The sequence below is a fragment of the Mesoplodon bidens genome, assembly GCF_964165515.1.
Source record: "Mesoplodon bidens genome assembly, chromosome: 15".
NCBI classification, from domain to species: domain Eukaryota; kingdom Metazoa; phylum Chordata; class Mammalia; order Artiodactyla; family Ziphiidae; genus Mesoplodon; species Mesoplodon bidens.
This window is the reverse complement of record NC_138171.1, coordinates 37,123,130-37,149,336: the sequence shown is the minus strand read 5'-3', so window position 1 is coordinate 37,149,336 and position 26,207 is coordinate 37,123,130. Positions and strand designations below refer to the sequence as shown.

At 46.2% G+C, this 26,207-nt stretch overlaps 1 protein-coding gene across 1 annotated transcript; it reads left to right on the top strand.

Annotated features, from left to right (window-relative positions):
* The first annotated feature begins 14,390 nt into the window (after positions 1–14,390).
* On the top strand, positions 14,391–25,686 carry RHBDD2 (rhomboid domain containing 2). The gene is made up of 4 exons (XM_081257577.1): positions 14,391–14,645; positions 16,716–17,123; positions 22,074–22,224; positions 24,692–25,686. Exons 1-4 carry the CDS (start codon positions 14,468–14,470, stop codon positions 25,047–25,049), a joined length of 1,095 nt encoding a protein of 364 aa, XP_081113703.1. The 5' UTR covers positions 14,391–14,467; the 3' UTR covers positions 25,050–25,686.
* The last annotated feature ends 521 nt before the right edge of the window (positions 25,687–26,207 follow it).

The window sequence follows — 26,207 nt, the reverse complement described above, 5'->3', positions numbered from 1 at the left end:
TTTAAGAGGTTAAGAAAAATCTGTCTCCTGGCCCTGCTAGTCTGATACAGATAATTGACAATTGCCCTCTTAAATAACTCACCCTTTGTTAAAATGCAAAGGTGTTGCTTGGTAGGGATAACAAATCCCTCACGTAAACCCCCTAATAAAACTTAACCAGGGCTTCCCGGGTGGCGCAGTGGTTGAGAGTCTGCCTGCCAATGCAGGGGACACGGGTTCGTGTTGCGGAGCGGCTGGGCCCGTGAGCCATAGCCGCTGGGCCGGCGCGTCCGGAGCCTGTGCTCCGCAATGGGAGAGGCCGCAGCAGTGACAGGCCCGCGTACCGCAAAAAAAAAAAAAAAAAAAAGATAGATCAGATTGACCTCTGTCACCTCCCCCAGCATACTCACTTACATCTTTTCATTCCTCCAGCCAGTGGGTGCCTTTACCATCTACTGTAAACAGGCTCTCTCTCGGATTTCTCCTTTAGGTTCCTACTTCGCAGCAGTGAGGAGTTTATACTTCACTTCCGGTGGTGAGGAAGTCACAGGTGGGATTTGAGCCCTATCTGTTTTGGGAGGAGATTGATCTGGTACTAGTGGAGGGTCAATAATCACAGCTACAATTTTTTGGCCACTTGCTTTGTCATGTATCTTACATATATTACTTCTAATGTTTTGAGGGAAGCTTTATTGTACCCATTTTACAGATGAGAAAGTTAAAGTGAAGAGGATTAAGCCAGGTCCCCAGCTGATGAGTGGCAAAACCAGGATTCAACCCCACTTCTATTTGGCTCCAGCATCTGTGTCCTTCCTGTGTCCTCTCCAGAGGGGAAGCTCCTGGGGAAAATGGAGACCTAACTGAGGACAGCACAGTGGGAATTTAGTGCATGTGGAGAGGCAAGATGTAAGTCCTCGGGAATGCAGTCTGGGTTGGCTGGGGAGTGGAGTAACTCCAGTAAATTATTTTTGGATAGCACGTTATAAAACACTTCCACAAATATTAACTTGTTTGTTGCTCTTCACAGATTTGGGAAGTAAATCCTATTATCCCCTTAAATTCAGGTAACCTGATTCAAAAGCTGATGCATGAATTCCCACCTTCTCACCCTCCCACCCACTACCAGCAGCACAAACTCTAGGGAATAAACTCCTATAAAAGAGATTTGACTCTTAGCTGTGGTGTAATTTTGGGTAAGAGCAGTGGCAGCTATAACAGGGTGGGCAGGATATTTTCCATCCCCCAGACACACCCTCCACCCTTCTCCATCCTTCTCTGTGGAGTAGGCTGACCTTTATGCGTCACATCAGGAGGCTCCGTGGCCATCTGGCTTCAGGGACATTGACCAATGGGGGGCACCAGGAAGTTAGCTCATCCCTCTCCTGGTACAGCTGCCCTCATCAGGCCCAGGAATGACACCCTCCTCTTACCCTTCAGGCCCTGGAGGTGTAATGACTCTTAGTCATTCCCAGCCCTGGGGTACCTACGAGCCTACCTGGCCCACACCTTTACAAAGAGTCCCTTTACTAACTTTCCCTCAAGGACCCCATTTTGAGTGCGTCTACCATCCTTTTACTCCAGGGCCTTAATAAGAAAGATAGACCTGCAAATCTCAGTGGCTTGACCCAATGAAAGGTTATTTCTTGATCATGTCACAATCCATTGCATGTCTGTATGTGTACACATGTATAGGAACTCTGGGGGAGGAGATGGAGGAAGTTGGGTTAGACAGTATAGAAAAAAAGTTGTGGGTGGAGGGTTTGTTTCTCTGGAAGGCTTAGGGCATGCTGACTCAACTTGACGTTTGGCCATAGCTCAGAAAGTGACTTTGCAGGTTAATGTGCGTTCACCGTAATGAAGGTTCGTCAATCACAGAGGAATAGGAACCTCTTGTCAGCATTAAGCTGTGGAAATGAAAGAGTAATTGCCCTAAAGGTGCTGATGTTTGCCAAAGAAAATAACTTTGATTTAATAATCATTTACTTTAATCTGCAACTTCTAAGCATAAAGCAATGTACTCACCTCTCTGGGAGTTATCAATTTGATGCAGACATAGGGTCTACCCTCAAGAAACTTCAAGTTTCTTCATACTTAAAATTTATTTTTAAATTTACACACAGGAAAATTCATTCTTTTTGGCCTACAATCCTATCAGGTTTTTAGTTTATTTTAAAATCTGTATTCTTTTGCACATATTTTCATTGCGATATAATTCACATACCATAAAATTCACCATTTTAAAGTACCCAGTTCAGTCATTTTTATTTTGTAATTATTTTTATTTTTAATTTTTATTTTTTTGGCTGTGCTGTACGGCTTGTGATCTTAGTTCCCTGACCAGGGCTAGAACCTGGGCCCACAGCAGTGAAAGCACAGAGTCCTAACCACTGGACCACCAGGGAACTCCCTCAATCATTTTTAGTATATTCGGAGTTATGCAACCATCACCACTAATTCTAGAACATTTTTATCATCCCCAAAAAGAGACACCATACCTGTTAGTACTCACTCTCCATTCCCTTCCACCTCTGCCACCCCTTTGCAACCTCTAGTGTATTTTCTGACTCTGGATTTGCCTACTTTGGGCTTTTCATAAAAATGGAATCATACAATATGTCCTCCTTTTGGACTTGTTTCTTTCACTGAGCATTATGTTTTCAAGGTTCATCCATGTTATAGCATGTTTCAGTACTTCATTCTTTCTTTTTTTTTTTTGGCTGTGTTGGGTCTTCATTGCTGCACACGGGCTTTCTCTAGTTGCGGCAAGCGGGGGCTACTCTTCATTGAGGTGCACAGGCTTCTCATTGCAGTGGCTTCTCTTGTTGCAGAGCACCAGCTCTAGGCGTGCAGGCTTCAGTACTTGGGACACGTGGGCTCAGTAGTTGTGGCACACGGGCTTCGTTGCTCCATGGCATGTGGGATCTTCCCAGACCAGGACTTGAACTTGTGTCCCCTGCATTGGCAGGCAGAATCTCAACCACTGTGCCACCAGGGAAGTCCCATTACTTCATTCTTTTTTATGGCTGAATATTTCACTGTGTGTATACACCACATTTTGTCTATCCATCCATCAGTTGATGGACATTTGCGTTGTTTCCACTTTTTGGCTATTATGAATTATGCTGCTATATACATTCCTGTGCAAGTTCTTGTTTGAATGCCAGTTTTTCAATTCTCTCAGGTTTGTACATAGGATTAGAATTGCTGAGTCATATGGTAATTCTACGTGTAGCTTTTTGAAAAACTACTGCTGTTTTCCACAGTGGCTTCAGTATTTTACACTCTCTCCGGCAATGTATGAGGGTTCTGACTTCACAGCCTCACTAACACTGTGATTTCCTCTCTTTTCTTTTTTTTTTTTTTAATTATAACCATCTTGGGGAGTGTAAAGTGGTATCTCGTTATGGTTTTGATTTGCCTTTCCCAAATGGTTAATGATGTTAAGCATTTTCTTATCGTCCATTTGTATATCTTCTTTGGAGAAATGTCCATTCAGACACTTTGCCCAGTTTTTTAATTGGGTTTTCTTTTATTGTTGAGTTATTTATATATTCTGGATACTAGACCCTTGTCAGATATGTGGTTTATATTTTTTTCCCATTCTGTGTATTGTCATTTCATTTTCTTGATGGTGTCCTTTGACACATAAAAGTTCTTAGTTTTGGACTTCCCTTGTGGTACAGTGGTGAAGAATCCTCCTGCCAATGCAGGGGACACGGGTTTGAGCCCTGGTCCGGGAAGATCCCACATGCCGCGAAGCAACTAAGCCCGTGCACCACAGCTACTGAGCCTGTGCTCTAGAGCCCACGAGCCGCAACTACTGAGCCCACATGCCACAACTACTGAAACCCACGGGCCTGGAGCCCGTGCTCCACAACAAGAGAAGCCACCGCAGTGAGAAGCCTGCGCACCACAACGAAGAGTAGCCCCCGCTCACAGCAGCTAGAGAAAGCCTGCATGCAGCAACGAAGACCCAACACAGCCAAAAATAAATAAATAAATAAATTTTAAATAAAAGTTCTTAGTTTTGATGACTTTCAACTTATCTATATTTTCTTTGATTGCTTGTGCTTTTGATATGAAAACTAAGAAATTAGTGCCAAATCAAAGGTCACAAAGATTTACACCTATATTTCCTTCAAAGAGTTTTCTCCCATTCTGTGGGCTGTCTTTTCACTCTCTTTACAGTGTCCTTTATTGCACAAAAGTTTTGTATTTTGATGAGCTTCAGTGTATCTATTTTTTTTTTATTGCCTGTGCTTTTGGTGCCATATCCAAAAATAACTGCCAAATCCAATGTCATGAAGATTTTCCCTGTGTTTTCTTCTAAGACTTTTGTAGTTTTAGGGTTTTAATCCAGTTTGGGGTAACTTTTTTTGTATATGGTTTTTTGTATAAGGATCCAACTTCATTCTTTTGCATGTGACATCCAGCTTCCCCAGCATTATTTGTTGAAAAGATTATTCTTTTCCCATTGAATGGCATTGGCACTCTGTCAAAATTCAATTGACCACACATGTGAGGGTTTATCTATTATGGGACCTCTGCTTCACACCACTCGTCCATATGCCTGTCCTTATGCCATACCACACTGCTTTAATTACTATAGCTTTGTACAGATCGTTCCTCATTCATCCTGCTTCCCTGTTTCTAATGCCTTCCCTGCCCTTTCAGACTCTCCCAATCCTTCCCCTCCTTCAAAATGATTTCTGTTGTTGCCTTAGTCTTCTTCTCCCCCTTAGTTTTCCCCAGATCTTCAAGGGGTACCACAATTCATGTAGGCATTCCCCTTGACTTTTCTCTTTCTCTTACTCTGCATATGCACTCCATCAGCTAAATCATAGGTGCCACCTCCAAATTATATTCCAAATCCACTTATTTCTCTCCACCTTGGCTGCTGTGTCCAGCCATGGTCATCTCTCTCCAGGACATCTTTTTTTGGTTTCATTTTTAATATTTTATTTGTATTCAAGCATTTCACAAAATGACCATGATCATTAGTCATCATGGAAATGCAAATTAAACCAAAATGAATACTCCCCTGTATTGACAAAGATGTGAAGCAACTGGAACTCTTATTTACTGCTGGGGGGAGTATAAAATAGCCCAACTGCTTTGGAAAACGGTTTGGCAGCTTCTACTAAAATTAATTTTATGCTGGTGCAGGCTGGGTTTTCTGGGAAGCACATTCTGAGAGAGAGGTGATCATTTATTGGGAGAGCGCTCTTGGGATCAGCACCTAGGGAAGGGAAGGGAGCAGGACTGGAGAGAAAAACTGGGGTATGATGCAGTTTGGGTTAACTTTTGTATATGGTTTTTTATATAAGGATCCAACTTCATTCTTTTGCACGTGACATCCAGCTTTCCCAGCATTATTTGTTGAAAAGATTATTCTTTCCCCATTGAATGGCACTCTGTCAAAAATCAATTGACCACATATGTGAGGGTTTATCTATTATGGGACCTCTGTTTTACACCACTTGTCCGTATGCCTGTCCTTATGCCGTACCCTAGTCTTCTTCTCAGTGAAGGCCTCAGTCTGTAACCGAACACAGGTTCGGCCCCTCGTGTCACTAAACAGCCAGTTAATCGAGGGACAAGCTTTGGTAGAGAAGAAAGGTACTTTATTCAGAAAAGCCGGCAATCTGGGGAGATGGTGGACTTAATGTTGAGAGACCAACTCCGAAGATTCTGCTGAGCCATGACAATTTTTGAAGGGAAAAAGGGGAAACGATCTCAGTTAATTATTAAGGCAAGAGGTCAGACTCTTTGTCATCTTTCCATTGTATGCAGACCTGCTGACTTCTCTTGGTCTTACTTGGGATGCTGTCTTGTTCACGTGGTCTGCCTGCAAGTTTACTAAGGGTAAGCTAGGGGTAGAGGGTCATTCATTTTTTAACTGCTTAATTCTTTATTCTTACTCCTTCTAATTCAGGAAAGGAATCAACAGGTTCCTTTCAGGAAACAGGAAAAGTGTCATATATATACATATATATATATTTTTTCTTTTGGCCATGCTGTATGGCTTGTGGGATCTTAGTTCCCCAACCAGGGATTGACCCTGGGCCACAGATGTGAAAGGGCCGAGTCCTAACCACTGGACTGCCTAAAATGTTGTATATATTCAGTAAAGCAGAAGTCAGGAGCTAAATTTAATGTTTTCTAATGCTCTCATCTCTTTGATTAATATCTAAAGAAAACAGGGATGATCAAACAGAAAAGAGGCAAAGGAGCTGCTTACAAGTCGACCCCTGGGGAGTTTGAAGCTGCCATGATCCTTCAGAATTGTCACAAGTTGGGGTGAGGGATGCACCTTTATGCTCCCAGTTTATGTCATTGAATGTGGGCCGCCAAGGAAAGTGTTGTGACCTCAAGCAAGGCAGCTCGCTTTAGCCGAGCCAATCTCCATAGAGCACCCATAGTGGAGGGCTTTCTGCAGGTAGCATGCCTAGCAGTTAGGAAAATAGGCCTTTGTTTCTAAAGGGCTATCTGAACGGTACATCACTGTGTCCACCACATACACCTGTCCTCCACTCCTAGATGTAAATACCCAGTGCAGATGTATACATATACACACACACACACACACACACACACAAATCATGTATAAGAATGTTCATTGACGCTTCATTTATAATAACCAAAGGAAAAGAACAACAAAAAAGGAAAACAACCAAACGTTAATCAACAGGAAGATGGAAACATAAATTATGATTTATTTATACAACCCAATATTACACACAGCAGTAATAATAACAACAGGACAAACTACTGCTACTTAGAACAATGTCAATGAATCTCATAGATAATATACTGAATGAGGGAAGCCATACATAAAAGCATACTACTATATGATTCCATTTTTATGATGTTCAAGAAAGGTCGAAATGAATTCATGGTAACAGCTGTCAGAATAAAGGTTATGGGGGAGGTAGAAGGGAGGGGAACGGCTTGGGGTGGGGCAAGGTGGAAACTGAGAAAGGGCAGGAGAGGACCTGAAGGGATGCTAGAAATTCTCTTCATCTGGGTGAAAGTCACATGAGAGATATACATACATATATATGTGTGTTAAACTTGCCAATTATACTTAAGATTAACTTTTTACTGTAAGTTAGAGATGCTTTCATAAAAAAATTATTGAGTAAAAAACATTTCATTAATTTTATTTACTTTTTAAAATAGGGGGCTTCCCTGGTGGCACAGTGGTTGAGAGTCCGCCTGCCAATGCAGGGGACACGGGTTTGTGCCCCGGTCCGGGAGGATCCCACATGCTGCAGAGCAGCTGGGCCTGTGAGCCATGGCCGCTGAGCCTAGGCGTCCAGAGCCTGTGCTCCACAGTGGGAGAGGCCACAACAGTGAGAGGACCGCGTACCGCAAAAAAAATAGTATTACTTGCACATATGTCTTAGTCCACTTGGGCTGCTATAACAAAATACCATACACCACGGGGCTTAAACAACAGACACTTCATGGGACTTCCCTGGAGGTCCAGTGGTTAAGACTCCGTGCTTCAAATGCAGGGGGCGCGAGTTCAATCCCTGGTCAGGGAACTAAAATCCCACATCCCTCGGGGCGCAGCCAAAAACAAACAAACAAAAAACCCCAGACACTTCTTTCTTAAAGTTCTAGAGGCTGGGAAGTCCAATATCAAATTGCTGGCAGATTTGGTTCCTGGTGAGGACCCTCTTCCTGGCTTGCAGAAGACCACCTTCTTCCTATGTCTTCACATGATTCTGGTCTCTTCCTCTTTTTATAACAGTAATCCCATCATGGGGTGACCACTCTCATGACCTCATATAAATCTAATTACCTCCCAAATGTCCCACCTCCGAATACCATCACCTTGGGGGTTAGGGCTTTAACGTATGGATTTGGGAGGGACACAAACATTCAGGCCATAACAAAATTTTAAATGTACAAAAGAGATTACGAAAGAGCAAGCCTTCCCAGACCTACTCCCCAGTCACTCAGTTCCTCTCCCTGGAAGCCTCAGAATTATTCCACTCAGAGTAAAGTATTCTTTTCTCCCCACCTCTTTATATTTATTGTAGCACACTATATCCACTGATAATAGCTTTGCTTCTCCACTCAACAAAATATTTTAGGTATCATTCTATATTGATACATAGCTTTCTCAGTTTTTTGTTTCTTTTTATGACTGTGGAGTATTCCTTTGACGGGATGTACCATCATTTATTAATCATCCCCGCAATGACGGACACCTGGGCTGTTTCCAGTAGTTACTGTTGCAGTCAACACTGCAATAAATAGCTTTTTACACGAGACATTTCCCACGATGCAAGTATGTCAGTAGGTTAAAATACTAGAAGTAGGATTGCTGCATCAAAGATATGTGCATTAGTCTTTTTTTTTTTTTTTGTGGTACGCGGGCCTCTCCCTGTTGTGGCCTCTCCCGTTGCGGAACACAGGCCCCGGCCGCGCAGGCTCAGCGGCCATGGCTCACGGGCCTAGCCGCTCCGCAGCATGTGGGATCTTCCCAGACCGGGGCACGAACCCGTGTCCCCTGCATCGGCAGGCTGACTTTCAACCACTGCGCCACCAGGGAAGCCCTGCATTAGTCATTTTGAAAGATGCTGCCAAACTTCCTTCTACAGAAATTGTACCAATATTCGATCCTCTCAGCAATGTCTGAGGGTGCTCATTTTCCCCACTTTCTAAACCATAAATGGTTGATGACACTCTGGCATAACCCCTCTAAACTTCCCACTTTCTTGGAATAACATCCGCATTCCTCACCACAGCCTGCAAGGGCTTCCACTGTTTGGCTGCTGCCAACCTTTCTTCCCGGGCCCCACTGAAGCCAAGTGTTGGGGGAGATCCAAGGAGGATCATTGTAGAAAGTGGGATGCCAGCCAGAAGGGGTCAGGGAACCAGCATTCCTTTCCCTGGGGGGATGTGTGTTTAGGCAGTGAGCTTGCTGCCGTGCACCCCATGCTATGAGTGTGGGAAAAGAGAGCTGGGGCGAGATGGCATGGCACCCGAATGCCACGGAGGACTGAAGTTACACTGCTTTGGGGGTAGCCATCCAGGATTTTGGACCTACTCAGCTGTCCCCGAATTAAAACCATCCGTCTGAAAGAGAAAGACGAATACCATATGCTAACACATATATATGGAATCTAAGAAAAAAAAACCCGTCATGAAGAACCTAGGGGTAAGATGGGAATAAAGACACAGACCTACTAGAGAATGGACTTGAGGATATGGGGAGGGGGAAGGGTAAGCTGTGACAAAGCGAGAGAGTGGCATGGACATATATACACTACCAAACGTAAAATAGATAGCTAGTGGGAAGCAGCCGCATAGCACAGGGAGATCAGCTCGGTGCTTTGTGACCACCTAGAGGGGTGGGATAGGGAGGGTGGAAGGGAGGGAGATGCAAGAGGAAAGAGATATGGGAACATATGTATATGTATAACTGATTCACTTTGTTATAAAGCAGAAACTAACACACCATTGTAAAGCAATTATACTCCAATAAAGATGTAAAAAAACAAAAACAAAAAACCCATCCGTCTAGATGTGGGCTGCTTCCCAGGACAGCCAGCAGGGGAGCAGTATTCTGCTTTGGGATGTGGCCTCTTCGCCAACAGACTAGAGGAACCCTACACAGGGTTGTCCACCAGGGGCCAGTAAGGACGTGCCTTGGAGGTTCCACAGCAGCTTTTTGAAGCTGGAATTGGGAACTAGTTAAGAAACGTCATTCTGCACCGCTGCCATCCTCGGTGGAAATGAGGAGGAAAGAGAGGGACTTGTGGGCCAGGAAGGAGCAGCGCTGCTCAGTGGGGTCCGCCCAAGAGGGACCCGAGGGACCTGCTCTCCTGCGCCTCTGGAACTGCCCTTGGGGATGGATAAGGTCCAGTCCCCACCCTACCCCTAGCCCCCCAGAGCCCTTCGGTCATTCTGCACCTTCTGCAGACGTGCACTGGGAGTGGGGGGCGGTAAATCCAGGAACACCCCTGCCCCATCAAGTTGGGTGGTTGGCACTGGTCCCAGTGCTGCCTCAGCTGTGTGAAGTGAGACAGCTGGTGTTTGTTTAACACCTCCTCAAACCCTCCACAGCCTTTCCTTCCCCACACCAGAGACACCAGCTGTGGAGAGCAGGGACTAAACAAGTATTTCCGGGTACCATCTGTGTGCCAGGCTCTATCCTAAGTGCTGGGATATGGCAGGTCCCTGCCCTCAGGGAGCTTGTAGTCTAGTAAGAGTGACAGTTAGATAAGTAAAGACACAAACAGGGGAGTGCACTGAAACAAGTAACAGGAGGACCTGGGAAGGCCCTTATGAGGAACAGCATCTGAGCTGGAGACCTGATGGCTAAGAACGTGGCCACTATACTAAGAGCCAGGAGAGCATTTCAGCAGATGAAAGAGCATGTGCAAAGGCCCTGAAGTGAGAACGACCTTGGCTTGTTTGAAAAACAGAGACCAGTGTAGTGAGTGAGGGAATGAATTCATTTCTTATCATTGCCATAACAAATTACTACAAACTTAGTGGCTTCAACAATGAGAAGCCCGCGCACCGCAACGAGGAATAGCCCCCACTCACCACAACTAGAGAAAGCCCACTCAAAGAAATGAAGACCCAATGCAGCCAAAAATCAATCAATAAATAAAATTTAAAAAACAACAACAACTTAGTAGCTTAAAACAATACAAATTACCACTTTGCACCCATTAGGATGGTTACTATCCAAGAAACAGGAAATAACAGGTGTTGACAAGGATGTGGAGAAATTGGAACCCTTGTGCATTGTTGGATGGAATGTAAAATGGTGCAGCCACTATAAAACAGTATGGAGGCTCCTAAAAAAATTAAAAATAGCATGACCATATGATCCAGCAATCTTACTTCTGGGTATATACCCCAAAGAATTGAAAGCTAAGTCTCAAAGAGCAGCATTATTCCAATAGCTAAAAGGTGGAAACAACCCAACTGTCCATCAACAGATGAATGGATAAAGAACGTGTGGTCCATCCATACAATGGAATATTATGCAGCCTTAAAAAGGAAGCACATTCTGACACCTGCTACAACATGGATAAGCCTTGAGGGCATTATGCTAAGTAAAAGAAGCCAGTCACAAAAAGCCAAATACTGCATGATTCCACTTATATGGAGTACCTAGAGTGCCTGGAGTACCAAATTCATAGAGACAGAAAGACACATAGTGGTTGCCAGGGACTGGGGCGAGTAGAGAGTGAGGAGTTATCATTTAATGTGTACAAGATCCAAAGAATTACAGAGATGGATGGTGTTGATGGTTGCACAACATTATGAATGTACTTAACACTACTGAACTGTACACTTAAAAATGGTTAAGATAGGGCTTCCCTGGTGGTGCAGTGGTTGAGAGTCCGCCTGCTGATGCAGGGGACACGGGTTCATGCCCCGGTCCGGGAAGATCCCACATGCTGCGGAGCGGCTGGGCCCGTGAACCATGGCCGCTGAGCCTGCGCGTCCAGAGCCTGTGCTCCGCAATGGGAGAGGCCACAACAGTGAGCAGCTCGCGTACCACAAAAAAAAAAAAAAAAAAAAAAAAAGGTTAAGATAGTAAATGTTGTGTGTACTTTCCTACAATGAAAAAACATTGGGAAAAAACCCCACATGCATTTATAATCTTACAGTTCTGGAGGTTAGAAGTCTGAAATGGGCTTTACAGGGCTACTTCAAGGTGTCAGCAGAACTGTGTTCCTTCTGGAGGATCTAGGGGAGAATCTGTTTCCTCGCCTTTTCCAGCTTCTAGCGGTACCCTCATTCCTTGACTCGTGGCCCCACCTCCGTTTTCAAGCCTCATAGCTCCACCCTCTGCTTCTGTCATCACATTGCTGTCTCTCCCTCTGACCCTCCTGTTGCCTTAAAAGGACCTTCACAATTCCATTAGGCACACTCAGATAATCCAGGATAATCTTCCCATCTCAAGAGCCTTAGCTTAATCATACCCACAAAGTCCCTTTTGCTACCTAAGGTAGCATATACATAGAATCTGGGCATTAGGACGTGGACAGCATTGCTCGTGGGTTTCATCTAGAAATGTCCACACTGGTATGTGTGCTCCCTGAGAAGTCACCTGTCCCCCAGCCTCCAAGTCTGGCACGTGGAAAACTAGACGCTCTTCAAGGAGGTGGAACAGTAAACAAAGGCATCTCCAGGTAGTACATTTGAGACCTGAAAATGTTTGCAGACCAAGAGTGAAAAGACAGGACAAAAAAGATTCATGGTACTGGGTTGCCCCCTCCCCGCGCCCTCTGCTGAAGAAGGCTCTGCTTTGCTCATGCCGGTCCTCTGTCCCCTGAGCTGAAGAGAAGGTCTTGGGGTTTTCTGGGGACATAATTGGAAAAAATGAGAAGAGGGAGGCAGAATCAGAGAGAAGGGAGACCATTGGGTGCTCCCTGCATTAGACTACACAGCCCTTGGCTGTAGGATATGTGATGTCACCACAACTCTCATCCTGCCAGGAATCCAAATGCAATTATCCCCAACCCCCCCCCCCCGGTAAGTGGCAAATGTATCAACACTCCATATGCTTGTGTTTGTATATGGAGTCTTAGAACTGAAGGTCCAAAAAGATTTTAAAAGGCATCTAGTTCCACCTCCAAACTGATGCTGAATCACTTCAGTTTTCTCATCAAGTCCCCAGATTGCCTCTGCTTGCACACTGTGGTCACAGGGAGCTCACTACCTATTAAGGCAGCTCATGCCATGAATAGACAATCCAAACTGTCAGAAAGTTCTTTCTTTTTTAAAAAAAATTATTTATTTATTTATTTGGCTGCATTGGGTCTTCATTGCTGCACACAGGCTTTCTCTCTAGTTGCGGTGAGCAGGGGCTAGTCTTTGTTGTGGTGCACGGGCTTCTCATTGTGGTGGCTTCTCTTGCTGTGGTGCGTGGGTTTCAGTAGTTGTGGCACTCGGGCTCAGTAGTTGTGGCTCACAGGCTCTAGAGCACAGGCTCAGTAGTTGTGGCGCACAGGCTTAGCTGCTCTGCGGCATGTGGGATCTTCCTGGACCAGGGCTTGAACCCTTGTCCTGTGCATCAGCAGGCAGATTCTTAACCACTGCACTACCAGGGAAGTCAGAAAGTTCTTTCTTAAGTCAAGTGTGTCGCCCTATCATTTCCAGGTCTCCCCTCTGGAGTAACACAGGATAAGTCTACTCCCCCTCTTCAGGAAAGCCCTTCACATAGTTAGAGCCAGTGGTCTGGACCACTGAAGCGTCCCCACGGAAGTCTCCCTGGTCCCTTTAATTGTCCCTCGTCAAGATATGATTTGAAATTTCCCCCTTTCCTCCCAGTCCTAGTCACTTTTTGTTGGACAAGCTCTAATTTTCTACATCCTTTTTCAGAATATATGTCTGAAAGTAGACCCAGAACTCCTGGAGTGGCCTGATGGGCACAGAGGAGATGGAACCACCACCCCCTTCCTCTTTCCAAGGCCCAGACTTTGGTTCCAGCAGCCCAAGTCCCCACTCGCTATTTTTAGCTGCTCCACCACACTTCTGATTCCTGTTTTGCTTCCTGTTGAGTAAAACCTTAATTTTCATGCCCCCTGCTGCATCGTGAGCAGCATTAGTTTAAATATACGTAGCATTCATTGAGATATGTCCCATTGCTGTATATTTATATCCAGAAAATTACATGGTTATATTTTAGTACTAAACACAAAAGACGAAAAGAATCTTAGGTTCTCTTCCTGAGGTTCATGGGCACACAGACATTGCCAGAACTACTGAGGGGGGCAGACTAGGGCTGGGAACGGATCTGAATGTCCAGCACAGACAGTGAAGCATTTGTTTATTTTTTAGTAGTCGAATTTACATACATGTAGCAGTAGGCAGGATATTAGAGGGAAGTAGTGAAAAGGGAAGAAAATCGGGGCCTAGCAAACAGGAATTCAGATCCTAGTCCTACTGCTTCCCACTTGTGACCTTGGGCAAGTCACCTTCCAAAGCATCTGTAATCAGGGAAACCATATTCCAGTTGGCTACTTTAAACAGCTGTTCTCTGGTGAAGGTGCTTTTCAGACTTTAAGTGCTGAAATAGACCTTGGTTATCACTGTTGTTATATTACATCCCTTCGGGGCCTTCAGTAGAATCCCTCCTTCCTCTCCCACCCGTTTCTCTAACCCAGTCACCTTGCCAGTAGCCAATTCCAGGCCATACCAACGGGGGGAACCTGAGTTCTAACTGTCTTTGCCATTTAACTGCATTACCCAGGCACCAGTTTCTTCATTGGTATAATGGGGGTAAACACAGAAAAGGGGGGTGCTGCCGCCAGAGGGCGCTGTCCTACGCGCGGGGGAGACTGGCCAGCGCGACCGGATTGGGCAACTCTTCATGGGGCGGGGAGGCGGGGAGGCGGGGCTTCCGGCCACCTCCTCCGCTGTTGCCATGGGAGACAGCCGCAAGGAGGCGGAAGGAGCCGAGAACCTGCCGGAGCCGCCTAGGGGAGCGGGATACTTGGCGGCCATGGCGGTCTCGGAGCCCGGGTACCGGAGCTGGTCCCTGTGGCCCGAGGTGCCATCCGCCACCTTCTTCACCGCACTGCTCTCGCTGCTGGTGTCTGGGCCTCGCCTGTTCCTGTTGCAGCCGCCCCTGGCGCCCTCGGGCCTCTCGCTGCGGTCCGAGGCCCTGCGCAACTGGCAAGGTGAGCAAGGCGGGGCCGGGCCCCGGGTGCCAGCCCTTTTCCTCCGACCTCGCCAGGCCCTGGGCTCTGGCCTTCCAGCATCCCCGCCACCCCGTCTCCGTCTGCATCATCATTCTGCCCACCTGGAAGACAGCCCCATATTCCACGTCTTTGTGCAGAGCCCCATCTTCGTCACCACTGTAATGCTTCCCTACCCAGATTTGTTCCCTTCCCTGTCGCCATCCGACTGGTCAAGGCCCCCGTATCCATTCGTAGCAAATAGGTTTCATTCACCCCTGCTCGATCTCCAAGGAGGATTTTTCTGTTCCCCTCCCTTGTCACATTCACACCTACGTCTGCTTTAGGGCCCAACCCCCCACTGAAAAAATTTTTTCTTTCGCCTTCGTCAAGACACTTGAGCTTTATCTGTGGCCACCCCTATAAGATCCTGGCTTCCTGGGGTTTCGAATTTCTTGTGCTTCTTCGTTTTTATCTTAATCCTCACTCCGATTCCCTGCGGGAGGGGGTATCTTGTACCTTTGGGAGAGGTGTTTGTTTTCTCGGGGAGGGTGAGAGATTTTGCAGACCAATTAAGTATAAACATCTGCTCATAAAAGATGTTCCTAGTCTCTGTTTCTTCCGCATTCTTTTCTGGGGAGGAAAATGGGAAATTTGTATGACTTGTTTTGCAAAGCACATTCACGTGCATTAATCTCATTTAATCCTTACGGTGATCCCATGACGTAATGTAGGCTTTATTGTTGCCCATTATTCAGATGAAACTGAGGCTTAATGCGAAGACTCGCAGAGCTATTGAGTTATATAATTGACACAGGAACCCAGATTTTTCTTTTTATCGTGTGATGTGTTGGGACTGGAACCTTGGGGTTTATGATCCCCAAATTATATAGAATTGCTTCTAGAATCTTCACATTTATACTTGGGATTTCAGTGTCAGAAGTACTCAGCAGGCAATGAAGTACTCTTCAGATAATGAAGCCTTACAGAGATGGCCTGACTGAGGTACATGGTTCATAGCCTGCCTCCCTGCTCAAATCTAAAACTGGTCCCTCCCAGCCCCACCTGAGATACAGCACATCTGTCTTCAGAGACAGATGCAAAAGGCCAGCCTAAACTGAGCTCCCCCTTTTTTTTTTCTTTACTTCACGGCTTCTCTGAGTGCGGGGCTCACGGGCAATGTGAGTATTAGACATGTAAGAGACCTTTGAGGGCCTTGAGTGTATGCCTGTTACTACACAAAGAGAGAACTGAAGCCGATAGGGCCTGTGACTTGACTGAGCTCAACTGGCCTGGATGTGATAGAGCCAAGATTCCACTCCAAGCCTTTAGGCTCCCAAGTCCAATGTTACTGCCACTTCACCAGTCCCCCTCCTTCAGTTTAGTATTTTGGCCCGTGGGGATGTAAAAGTACATAAGAGAGAGGACTGGTTCTAGAAAAGTAAAAGTGAGATTCTTTGCTGTCTTATTGCATAGAAAGCATGGCTCTGCCTCGAAGACTGGATCAGCACTTTCAAGAAAGACTTCTGAGTTCTGTATCTACATTATTAGTGATAGTTTTCTAATCTTTACAGGTGCAAAATAATTCATGGTCCCTTTTTTCTTCCTCTGAACAGCCACTATGGAAGGAGAGGGCAGGATTACAGCCGAGGAGACGGGCACAAAGAGTGTTAAGTGACACCCACTCAATCCACCTGAAGCCGTTACAATTAATTAACCCTCAAACTGCCCGGTGAGATAGGTCAGTATTAAAACCTAAAAAAGGATTATAAAGCACATTACAAATTTAAAGACCATCCCATGCTAAAAAGTGTTATTTTTTTCCCCACGTGGAAGCCAGTCACAGATAAGACTTGCTCCAGGTCTGGGAAAGAGCAAAGATTAGACATCCACGCCTCTACTTTGAGTCCTGGATCCTTCGTTGTTGCCTCCCTCTGCTTATCCCACTGGCTCCGGGCTGATTTTCACTGGCAATGAGAGCCAGCTACTCCCTGTTTCCTAGGTGGGTTGTAACCTGGCTTTCCCTTCTTGGAACAACCCACCATTGGGCCTCTAACTCAGTTCCCTCTGCAGTTTACAGGCTGGTGACTTACATCTTTGTCTATGAGAATCCAGTCTCCCTGCTCTGCGGTGCCATCATCATTTGGCGCTTTGCTGGCAATTTTGAGAGAACCGTGGGCACCGTCCGCCACTGCTTCTTCACCGTGATCTTCGCCATCATCTGTGCCATCATCTTCCTATCTTTTGAAGCTGTGTCATCGCTGTCAAAGCTGGGGGAGGTAGAGGACGCCAGAGGTTTCACCCCAGTGGCTTTTGCCATGCTGGGAGTCAATTCCGTCCGCTCTCGGATGAGGAGGGCCCTGGTGTTTGGCATGGTTGTGCCCTCAATGCTGGTGCCATGGCTCCTGCTCTGTGCCTCCTGGCTCATTCCCCAGACCTCTTTCCTCAGTAACGTCTGTGGACTTGGAATTGGGCTAACGTGTATCCTTCCTAGAAGGTAACTGTAGAACAATGACATGCCAAAGGGTGAACCAAGTTGTAGGGCCTGGGGGTGTCAAGTAGATAGTAGAGCTGTGAGCTCAGATGTAGGTTAATCTGTGTGCTAACTTCAGCTTTGAAAACCATGTGGCCTCGGGCAGGTCACTTCCCTTCTTTAGGCCAGAGTTTTCTCATCTGGAAAAGATCACCATAGCTCACTCCTCACACTGGCTCAGCACTGCCAGTTAGTAAAATATTCTGTATTGATTTTTTCCAAACCTGAACTACCCATGGGCTGGAGATGTTCCATGAAAGGAATAGGAAGCAGGTTTGTTTGTTTTTGTTTGGCTTAATCTTTTTCTCAGTAGAAAAAAAAAATTTTTTTTTATGGTAGGCTTTTACCATATGGGTAGTTAAAAACTTAGGATAAGCCTCATATTCCTTGTATAAATATTCTGGCAATTAGGGGCAAGTATTCTAAAATAGAAAGTGGATTTTTTTTTTAAACATCAGAATGGTCGTGTTTGGAGTTGGACAAGGTGCATTCCTGACATATCTTACAATTTGTGATTCTATGAGCTATTAGTGTGGGTAGTGTATAAATTCACATTGATAACATTGTTCTTATGTATCTCATTTTTAAATTCTAGTTTAATTTCATTGGTTTTAAACTTTTTTTCCTAACATGAAAATTTAAAGCTATACACTCCCCATGTAAGCACTACTTTAGCTGTATCCCACAAATTTTGATATGTTGTGTTTTCATTATCACTCAGTTAAAAGTATTTTCTAATTTTCCTTGGGATTTCGTTTTTGATCCAAGGGTTATTTATAAGGGAGTTGGTTAATTTCTAAATATTTGGTGATTTCCCAGATTTCTTTTTGTTATTGATTTCTTACTTTATTTCATATGGTCAGAGAAAATTCTTTGTAAGATTACAGTCCTTTTAAATTATTTCTGGCCCAGCATTTGTTACATCTTGGTGAGTATTCTGTGTGTACTTGAAAGGAATGTGCATTCTGCAGTTGGTGGGTATAGTGTTCAGTATATGTCAGTTAGGTCAAGGTATTGTTCAAATCTTCTATATCCTTATAGTTATTCTATTTATTACTGGGAGAAGACTGTTGACATCTCCAGCTAATACTGTAGATCTCTCTTTTTTGCTTTCAGTTCTTATCAGTTTTTGGCTTCAAGTGTTTTGAAGTTCTGTTTATTGGATACATACACATTTGGGATTGTTATATCATCTTAATGAATTTACCCTTTACTGTTATGAAATTGACCCTTTAAATCTCTGGTAATATTCTTTGCCCTAAATTCTTCATTGTCTGATATTAATTTACTTATTCCAGCTTTCTCCTTTCTTAGAATTAGGATTTACAAGGTATATATTTTCCCATCCTTATATTTTTAACATGTTTATGTCTACATTTAAAGAATCTTTCTTGTAGATAGCATATAGGTGGTTCTCTGTCTGACAGTCTCTGCCTTTTAAAGGCCTGTTTAGCCTATTTCATTTAGTGTAATTATTGATATAGTGGGATTAAGTCTACCAGCTTGCTTTTTGTGTTCTCTTTGTCTCAAATGTTCTTTGTTCCTTTTTACCTCTTTTCCTGCCTTCAATTGCATATTTTTTTTAGTATTTCATTTTATCTTCTTTGCTTATTAACCATGCCTCTTTGTTTTATTTTTTATTTATTTATTTATTTATTTTTTTGCAGTACGTGGGCCTCTCACTGTTGTGGCCTCTCCCATTGTGGAGCACAGGCTCCGGATGCGCAGGCTCAGCGGCCATGGCTCACGGGCCCAGTCGCTCCGCGGCATGTGGGATCTTCCCAGACCGGGGCACGAACCCATGTCCCCTGCATCGGCAGGCGGACTCTCAACCACTGCGCCACCAGGGAAGCCCTGTTTTATTTTTTAGTGGTTGCTCTAGAGTTTAAATATGCATTTTTAGTTTATCACAGGCTACATTCAGATAATATGCCACTTTGTATGTAAGAATCTTATTCCATTGTATTTCTGTTTTCCTTCTTTCCATCCTTTGTGTTATTGTTGTTATATGTTTTACTTCTACATATGTTATAAACCTCACAATACATTGCTACTTCTCTTGTTTTAAACAGTCAATTATATTTTTTGAAGAGCAACATTTACTCACATATTTATCATCTCTATTTTTCTTCATTCTTTTGTGTAGATCCAAATTCCCATCTGGTATCATTTTCCTTTAGCCTAAAGAGCTTCCTTTAACATTACAGTAGGTATGCTGGTGAAAAATTCTCTCCATCTTTGGTTCTTTGAAGATGCCTTTAGTTCACTAAATATAGAATTCTAGCCTTCTCTGATCTCCTTTCACTTCTAAAGATGTCCTTGCATTACTTCTGGTTTGTATTGTTTCTGATAAGAAATCAGTAATCATTTTTATTGTTTCCCTGTATAATTCATTGTTTTTCTCTGGCTCATTTCACAATTTTTTCTTTATCACTGGCTTTTAGCTATTATCTTGTGCCTTGAGGTGGTGTTTTTGTGTTTACCTTACTTGGAGTTTGTTGATCTTGGATGTATGAGTTTAGAATTTTCATCAAGTCTAAAAAAATTATCGTCATTATGTCTTGAAGTGTTTTTTTTCTATCCTCTTTTCTCTTCTCCTTGTAGGTTACCAGTTACATATACATAAGCTACATGGTATTGTTCAGTGGGTCACTAAGGCTGTTAGTGTTTTTTTTTTTAATTTTTGCCTTTTTCCCCCCTCCACATTTCAGTTTGGATAATTTCTATCACACTGCCTTCAAGTTCAGCAATCTCATCTTCCGCAGCGTCTACTCTGCTGTTAAGCCTACCCAGTTAGTTTTTTATTTCTCGTGTTGTATATTTCAGTTCAAGAGGTTCTTCTTTATGGTTTTCATTTCTGTATTGCGATTCTTTATCTGTTTGTTATGTTTATGCTTTCCTTTAAACACATTCACTTACACATTTATAATAGCTGTTTTAAAATACTTGTCTCTTAATACCATCATCTTTGTCCTTTCTGGACCTGTTTCTTTTGACTGTTTTTCCTCTTGATTAGGGACCCTATTTTCTTGCTTTGTCCCTTGTCTTGTAATTTTTAATTTTTGATAAACATTGTGAATACTGTGTTATCAAGGGCTGAATATTGTTGTCTTCCTTTAAAGAGTATTTTTTTTCCTAATAGGTAGTTAATTTACTTGTTAAGGCATTGCCTTTTGGGGGTCTCTTCTGAATGTCCTGGGTGTTCAGTGAAGTCTCTTTACTCTGGTTAGAACTTGAGCATGTCCCTGTCCTGTGGGAGCTCCAGGAGTTGTTAATCTTACAGCTCTTTGATAGTTGTTGTTTCTTCAGTAGCTGTTCTTTGCCTGACTGGAGGAGTCTCAGCCTATGTACGTCTACATTAGTATTTAGCTAAAGACTTGGGGAACCTCTTCGGGCCCAAGGGACTTGTGGCCCCATCCAGAAGAAGAGGAGGAGCTTCTTCTCCTTCCTCTCCATTACTGACCTGTAAATCCCAGGCATTTTTTCCTCCCTGAACTCTTTGTCTCTCCAGCTCAGGAAAAAATACTGTACTGTGCCTGGATTCCCCGTGCTCGCTTTGGCAACACATATACTAAAGTTGGAATGATACTTGGATTCCTGTTCCTGTGCTGTGGTTTAGAAAGTGCCTCCAGGCAGAAAGCCAGCTTGATCTTGAGGCTCACTTAATTTGTTTCCCTTTTCTTAGGTATCACAGTTTGGTAGTGTTTGTGGTCCAAAGTCTGAAAACAATTGTGTAAAATATTGTATCCTGGTTTATAGTTATGTATGTGGGAGGACTAGTCTAGTGTTATTACTTCGTCAGAGTCAGAAGCAGAACAGATTCTTGAGATCATTCTGAAGTCATCAGCCATGACAACTTTTGACTTCCTTACAGCATTGGTTACCAGCTGGAATCAGTGTTTGGAAGCATACTGTCATCCCTGAAAGAATTTAGAAATAGCAAGGGTGTATTTGTTTATCACAATGACTAGGTACTGCTACCATTTGGTGGCTGGTGGCCAGGAATGCTAAATGTCCTATAATGAGTGGAACAGTCTAGCCCAGCAGAGAATTATCTTGCCAATAGTATTCTAGGTAAGAACACTGCCTCAAGGAACAGTGTTCTTTTCGTGCTTCTGTACAGTCTTCCCTCTGCCAGCACCCCTCTTCTAGCCATTGCTACTCACAATTTAGGCTTCAACATCCACATCACATCCTTAGAGAAAAATTTCTCAGATCTACCTAGGCTAGCTTAAGGTCCCCAGCATGGTCATCCATAGATAACCTTTTGCTCGTGGCCACTTATTCTACCCCAGTACTTGGTATATACTAGATGTTCAATGAATATTTGTTGAGAGGACGGATGGATGGTTGGATAAAGGCTGACTCCTTTGGGCTGTCTAGGCAGTGATGGGCTGACACAGGTCGGATGACCAGGGTACCGTCACATCCCTGGGACCTCCCAGGGCTGCCACAGAGGCCCACAGGAAGCTCACTTCGTCACATTGAGACAAGGTTCCTTCTATTTGGGACAAAGTACAAGAAGATGTCAGTCCTCCCAGAGGGTATTAGGACAGCCTCCTGCTTCATCCCACTGGAAGGACAGAGATCTGTGCTGGCTTCTGACTGTGACTGAAGGGGCCAGAGGGGCTCAGGAGACAGGATGGATGTGTCTAGGGGAAGGTGAAATGTTAGCACCTGTCTGCCCTCTCCTGCTGCTGGGTCATGTTCCCTCTGAGGTACAGGGGATAGAAACTCAACTCTTGGTTTCCCCTGAGCTTGAAACTCCAGTCAGATATTATGGTGGAATAAGCACTTAATTCCCCTGTGCAATCAATGTGGGCACCTGTATCCTGTGGGGAGTGTTCAGCCCTCCTCCCTTTAGCTGCCTCCAGTTTTCCTTAATATGCCAACCTCAGATGGCTTCACCTACTGCTACTCCATCGACCTCCCAGAGCGAGTTGCACTGAAGCTCGACCAGAAGTTCCCCTTCAGCCTGATGAGGAAGATTTCGATGTTCAAGTACATCTCCGGCTCTTCAGCTGAAAGAAGGGCAGCCCAAAGCCGGAAGTAAGTTATAGAACTCTGTGCTTTATTCCTAAAGCAATTCCTGGGCCTCTAGAGGGTGTGACTCGTTCACTGTCCTGGGGAATAGGGAAGAGGGTGTGGGCAGCCTGGGCCCAGAAAAATCTGTGCACAAATTTCTCCCGAGCACCCTAGATTCTGCCCTGCTGCGTCTGAAGTAGGGACTGAGCAGGAAGGGGCTCTCGTGCATAATCCCAAGTGACTTGTGGCCCCATCCAGTGCCATTAACAGCCCTCAGCGCCGACAAGCACTCTGTGCAGGTGGGATTGGGCTCCTGCATGTGACGCTGGTAAGAAGCACAGTCCACGCAACTGACTGGGAGCCTTAGGAGGTGGCACGGCCCGAGCCTGAGAGGTAGGGTTTTCTTGGCCACCTGGCAGGAGAAGGCGAAGCTTACTGTTTTCCAGTCCAGGCACGTTAACTCTCAATGGAAAGTCCCGGGCAAGCCACCAGAGCTCACGTAGCCTGACTCCCTCCTTTCAGAGAGAGGGCCCGAAGGGGACAAGAGTCTGTCTCCTGGTAACACAGACTCAGAAGAGCCCAGTCTAGAGCCAGGGGCTCCTGCTTCCGGGTCCTACTGACTCCCTGTCGCTGTGGCACACACTGCCGGCCTCGGGTGGCCTTCACTGGTTTTTGCCGATGCTGAGAGTTCACAGTGGAGGAGGTTTCCTTTCCTTCAAGTCCCTCCCAAAGAACGGATTCAGTACAAAGTCAAGGTGCTTTGTCAGTGACCCCTTTCTGCTTCAGCTGTGTGGTACATCTTGCCCCCGCGCTGCCCTGGAGGCAGGACTTTGGCTGAATTGGAGTCTACTCCTTGTACTTTATTTTAGGAGGTGGACACTCCAGCCTTCAGCAGCTCAGAGACCTCTGACCATTTCTATTTTATTTTTATTTTTTTCACCAGGCCGCACGGCTTGCAGGATGATCTTAGTTCCCTGACCAGGGATCGAACCCAGGTCCCCACAGTGAAAGCGCTGAGTCCTAACCACTGGACCGCCAGGGAATTCCCCACTCTGACCATTTCTTAAAGGCAGGGACGGGTACTGGGAAAAGTAGAAATGCACACTCACCCATTTTGTTTCAGGCAAGTAATTCCTGGAGTCTAAATGGGTGGGAGGTGTTTAAATTTAGAATTAGGTGTATTGTAGCTTTTTGGCTAATTGCTGTTCTCACAGTATCTAGAGAGAACTTAAGGGTCCTCATTTGCAAATGCTCTCTCCCCCGCCCTGTCCCGTGAAGGAATCCCCTCTAAGACAGCTGACGATGTTCACCCCTGGCGGCTGGGGGCTGGCTCTCCAAGGCAGCCCCTGATGAGAAAGGTCTTCCACGCTGAATCGCAGTTACTTCTCTGTAACTGTGACACCGTGGTGCCGGGTGATCCTGCTTCACCGTGACGCGCAGATCTGACCAGGGGCCATGGTGACCCTCTCAGCTCCTTCTGTGTCCCTTGCATGGCGTGGTGTTCGATCCCTCGTTATCCTGGCCTGCTGTAGGCATCCCGGAACAGGACATGATGTTTCGGATGACCTGACAATGGGACACAGGTGCTATTACAACACGCATGTTTGTTTCGGCAGCGGACCTGACTGCCCGGACAGCCTTGCCTCCCTGGAGGCTCTTGTCAAGCTTCTTATCGGCCAAAACCTCTATATTTTTAGAATGCCAGAAGTGCTGTTAAGTGTCCTGTATCTGTACTTAAGCAGCTGATTTGTAAGCTTGGGTTTGGATTGAAATGTATACAGGTTTAGTCTAGTTACCTAACACAGGTATCAGTGGTGTTGACATTTGTTCTTCATATTTGGAACTCTGCATGAAGGTCACAGGCTAAAACCCTTAGAATGTGTCCCCCTTTGTGCCCCAGCCACACGCGTCTGTGGTAGGGTCTCCAACCTCAGCACAGACAGCTCCCCACATCTGTCACGTTGGTTCCTGCCTGCCGGGACTTTGAGTTGTGAGTCTTTATTCCTGAAGACACAGGTAGAATATCTCCCAGCAGACGAGGCCTGGGCCCAAGCCCTGTGTTACCCGTTAGAGCCCTCCCCTCCTCCCTCCCACAGAGGTGGATCCATTCTCTCTGGGTCCAGCTGCTGAGCCGACCACAAACACTGACTGCTGTGATCTGGTCCCATCTCCATCCGGTCCCTCTGGTTTGCAAGCTGCTCTTACACCTCAGGGTGTCTCAGGCATGGACCCGATACCCCTTCTTCCTGCTGGTTTACTGCAGGACCGTGAGTGGGCCCTGCCCCCTCTGGGCATATGTTTTCTGTCCAGCTGAGATTGACCTTCCTCCCCACTTGGCACTTTTACAGCTGGTTATAGGAACCGTCCACAGCATGTTGTAATAGAAAGCAGTATAGTGACCCACGCTTCGCACCTGCGGATCGACCGCTGGGGCTGCTGTGCGCCCCGGCATGAGTGGCTGAGTGACCATTTTCTCTCTGTTCCTTTCCAGGCTGAACCCTGTGCCTGGCTCCTACCCCACACAGAGCGGCCACCCTCACCTGGCCCCAAACCACCCTGTGGCCCAGATGCAGCACACCAGTGGCCAGAAACTGGCCCCCTGGCCGTCCTGGGTCCCTGGGCACACGGCCAGCCTGCCTCCGTACCAGCCCACGTCTGGCCTGTGCTACGTGCAGAACCATTTTGGCACAGTTCCCAGCTCCTCTGGTGTCTACCCGGCTTCTGCGGGTGCCTCCCTGGGGGTCCAGCCCCCCGCCCCCCTCAACTGCCCCGGCACAGTGCATTCCGGGGCCCTGGCCAGTTCAGCGACTACAGGCTCCAAGGAGTGCTCAAGGGTCCTGATCCCCTGAGAAAGAGTTTCCAGGGAAGCGATCTCCCATCTCGGCCTTCCGAGGAAGGTCCTCTCTGAGCTGAGACATTCTTGACAAAAAGTTACTTACTGAACACCTCTATGTGCCAGGCTCTGTGTTGAGTATTTTGATATGTGTCCCTATTTCAGTCTCATTCATCCTCATGACAACTTGGTGAAGCACAGCTTGTCGTCCCCAGTTTACAGATGCAGAAAGCGCAGCGCTCTGTGAGGACGTGAGGTCACGTGGCCTTGTAGTGGCACAGCCGGGGCGCTTGGCTCCAGGCCCAGGCCCCGCCCACCCACTGTCCCGCCCCCCACAGGACACCTGGGAGAAGAGGGCACTGGTGGTCAGTGGCTCGTTTCAGCTCTCTGTTTCCTTCCTGTTCTCGTACGTTGTGCTCGTGGTTATGCTGTGTTCGTGTGTCTGCGCGTGCCCTTTGGGAGCTCCCGGCTGGTGTGCTCGCCAGTCCCCAGGCCTGTGCAGTGTTCCTCCCTTGGCGGTGACCCCCCCCCCCCGCCCCACACCCAGACTTCTGCCCCGGAAGTGGTGAGACGGGCCAGCGTGAGCCGCGGCAGCATGCTTATGGATCCATAGTGTTGATTACCTTTATATAAAGAAACAGCCCCCAACCTGCCCTCGGTGTGTGGTGTCTTTGTGGTCTGGCCGAGGAATACAGAGGGCAGCAAAGAGGAGCCCATCCAGGTCAAGTCAGGCAGACGACTCCCCAGCGGGCATCTGACGTGAGGGCGTGAGTTGAGAAGGTCCCCAGAGAGCTGAAAGGACAAACGGGAAGGTTTGGCAACCCTGAGATTGGCAACAGCGGGGCGCCGCTGTGATGTTCCCAGGGCTCCAGGCTGGGTCACCGCGAGGAGGGCTGCCTGCGGGACCTTACACCAGGGGTGACACAGGCACCTGCCGCCATGGCCTCTGAAGCAAGAGGCGGGGGGGGGGGGGGCAAAGCCCTGGCTTCTTTGTCGCCTGATCTACCCGCAGGGTCTCCTGTGGGCCATATTAACCAGGAAACCTTTGGCACGTGAGCCCAGTAAATGTAGTTTGCAGGGGTCGGGCCTCCCACACACCACGCAGGGCGGGGATGTGACTGAGCCTACGGGCGCCCGACCAGGCCGAGGGGAGCTCCTGGCTCCTGATCAGCCT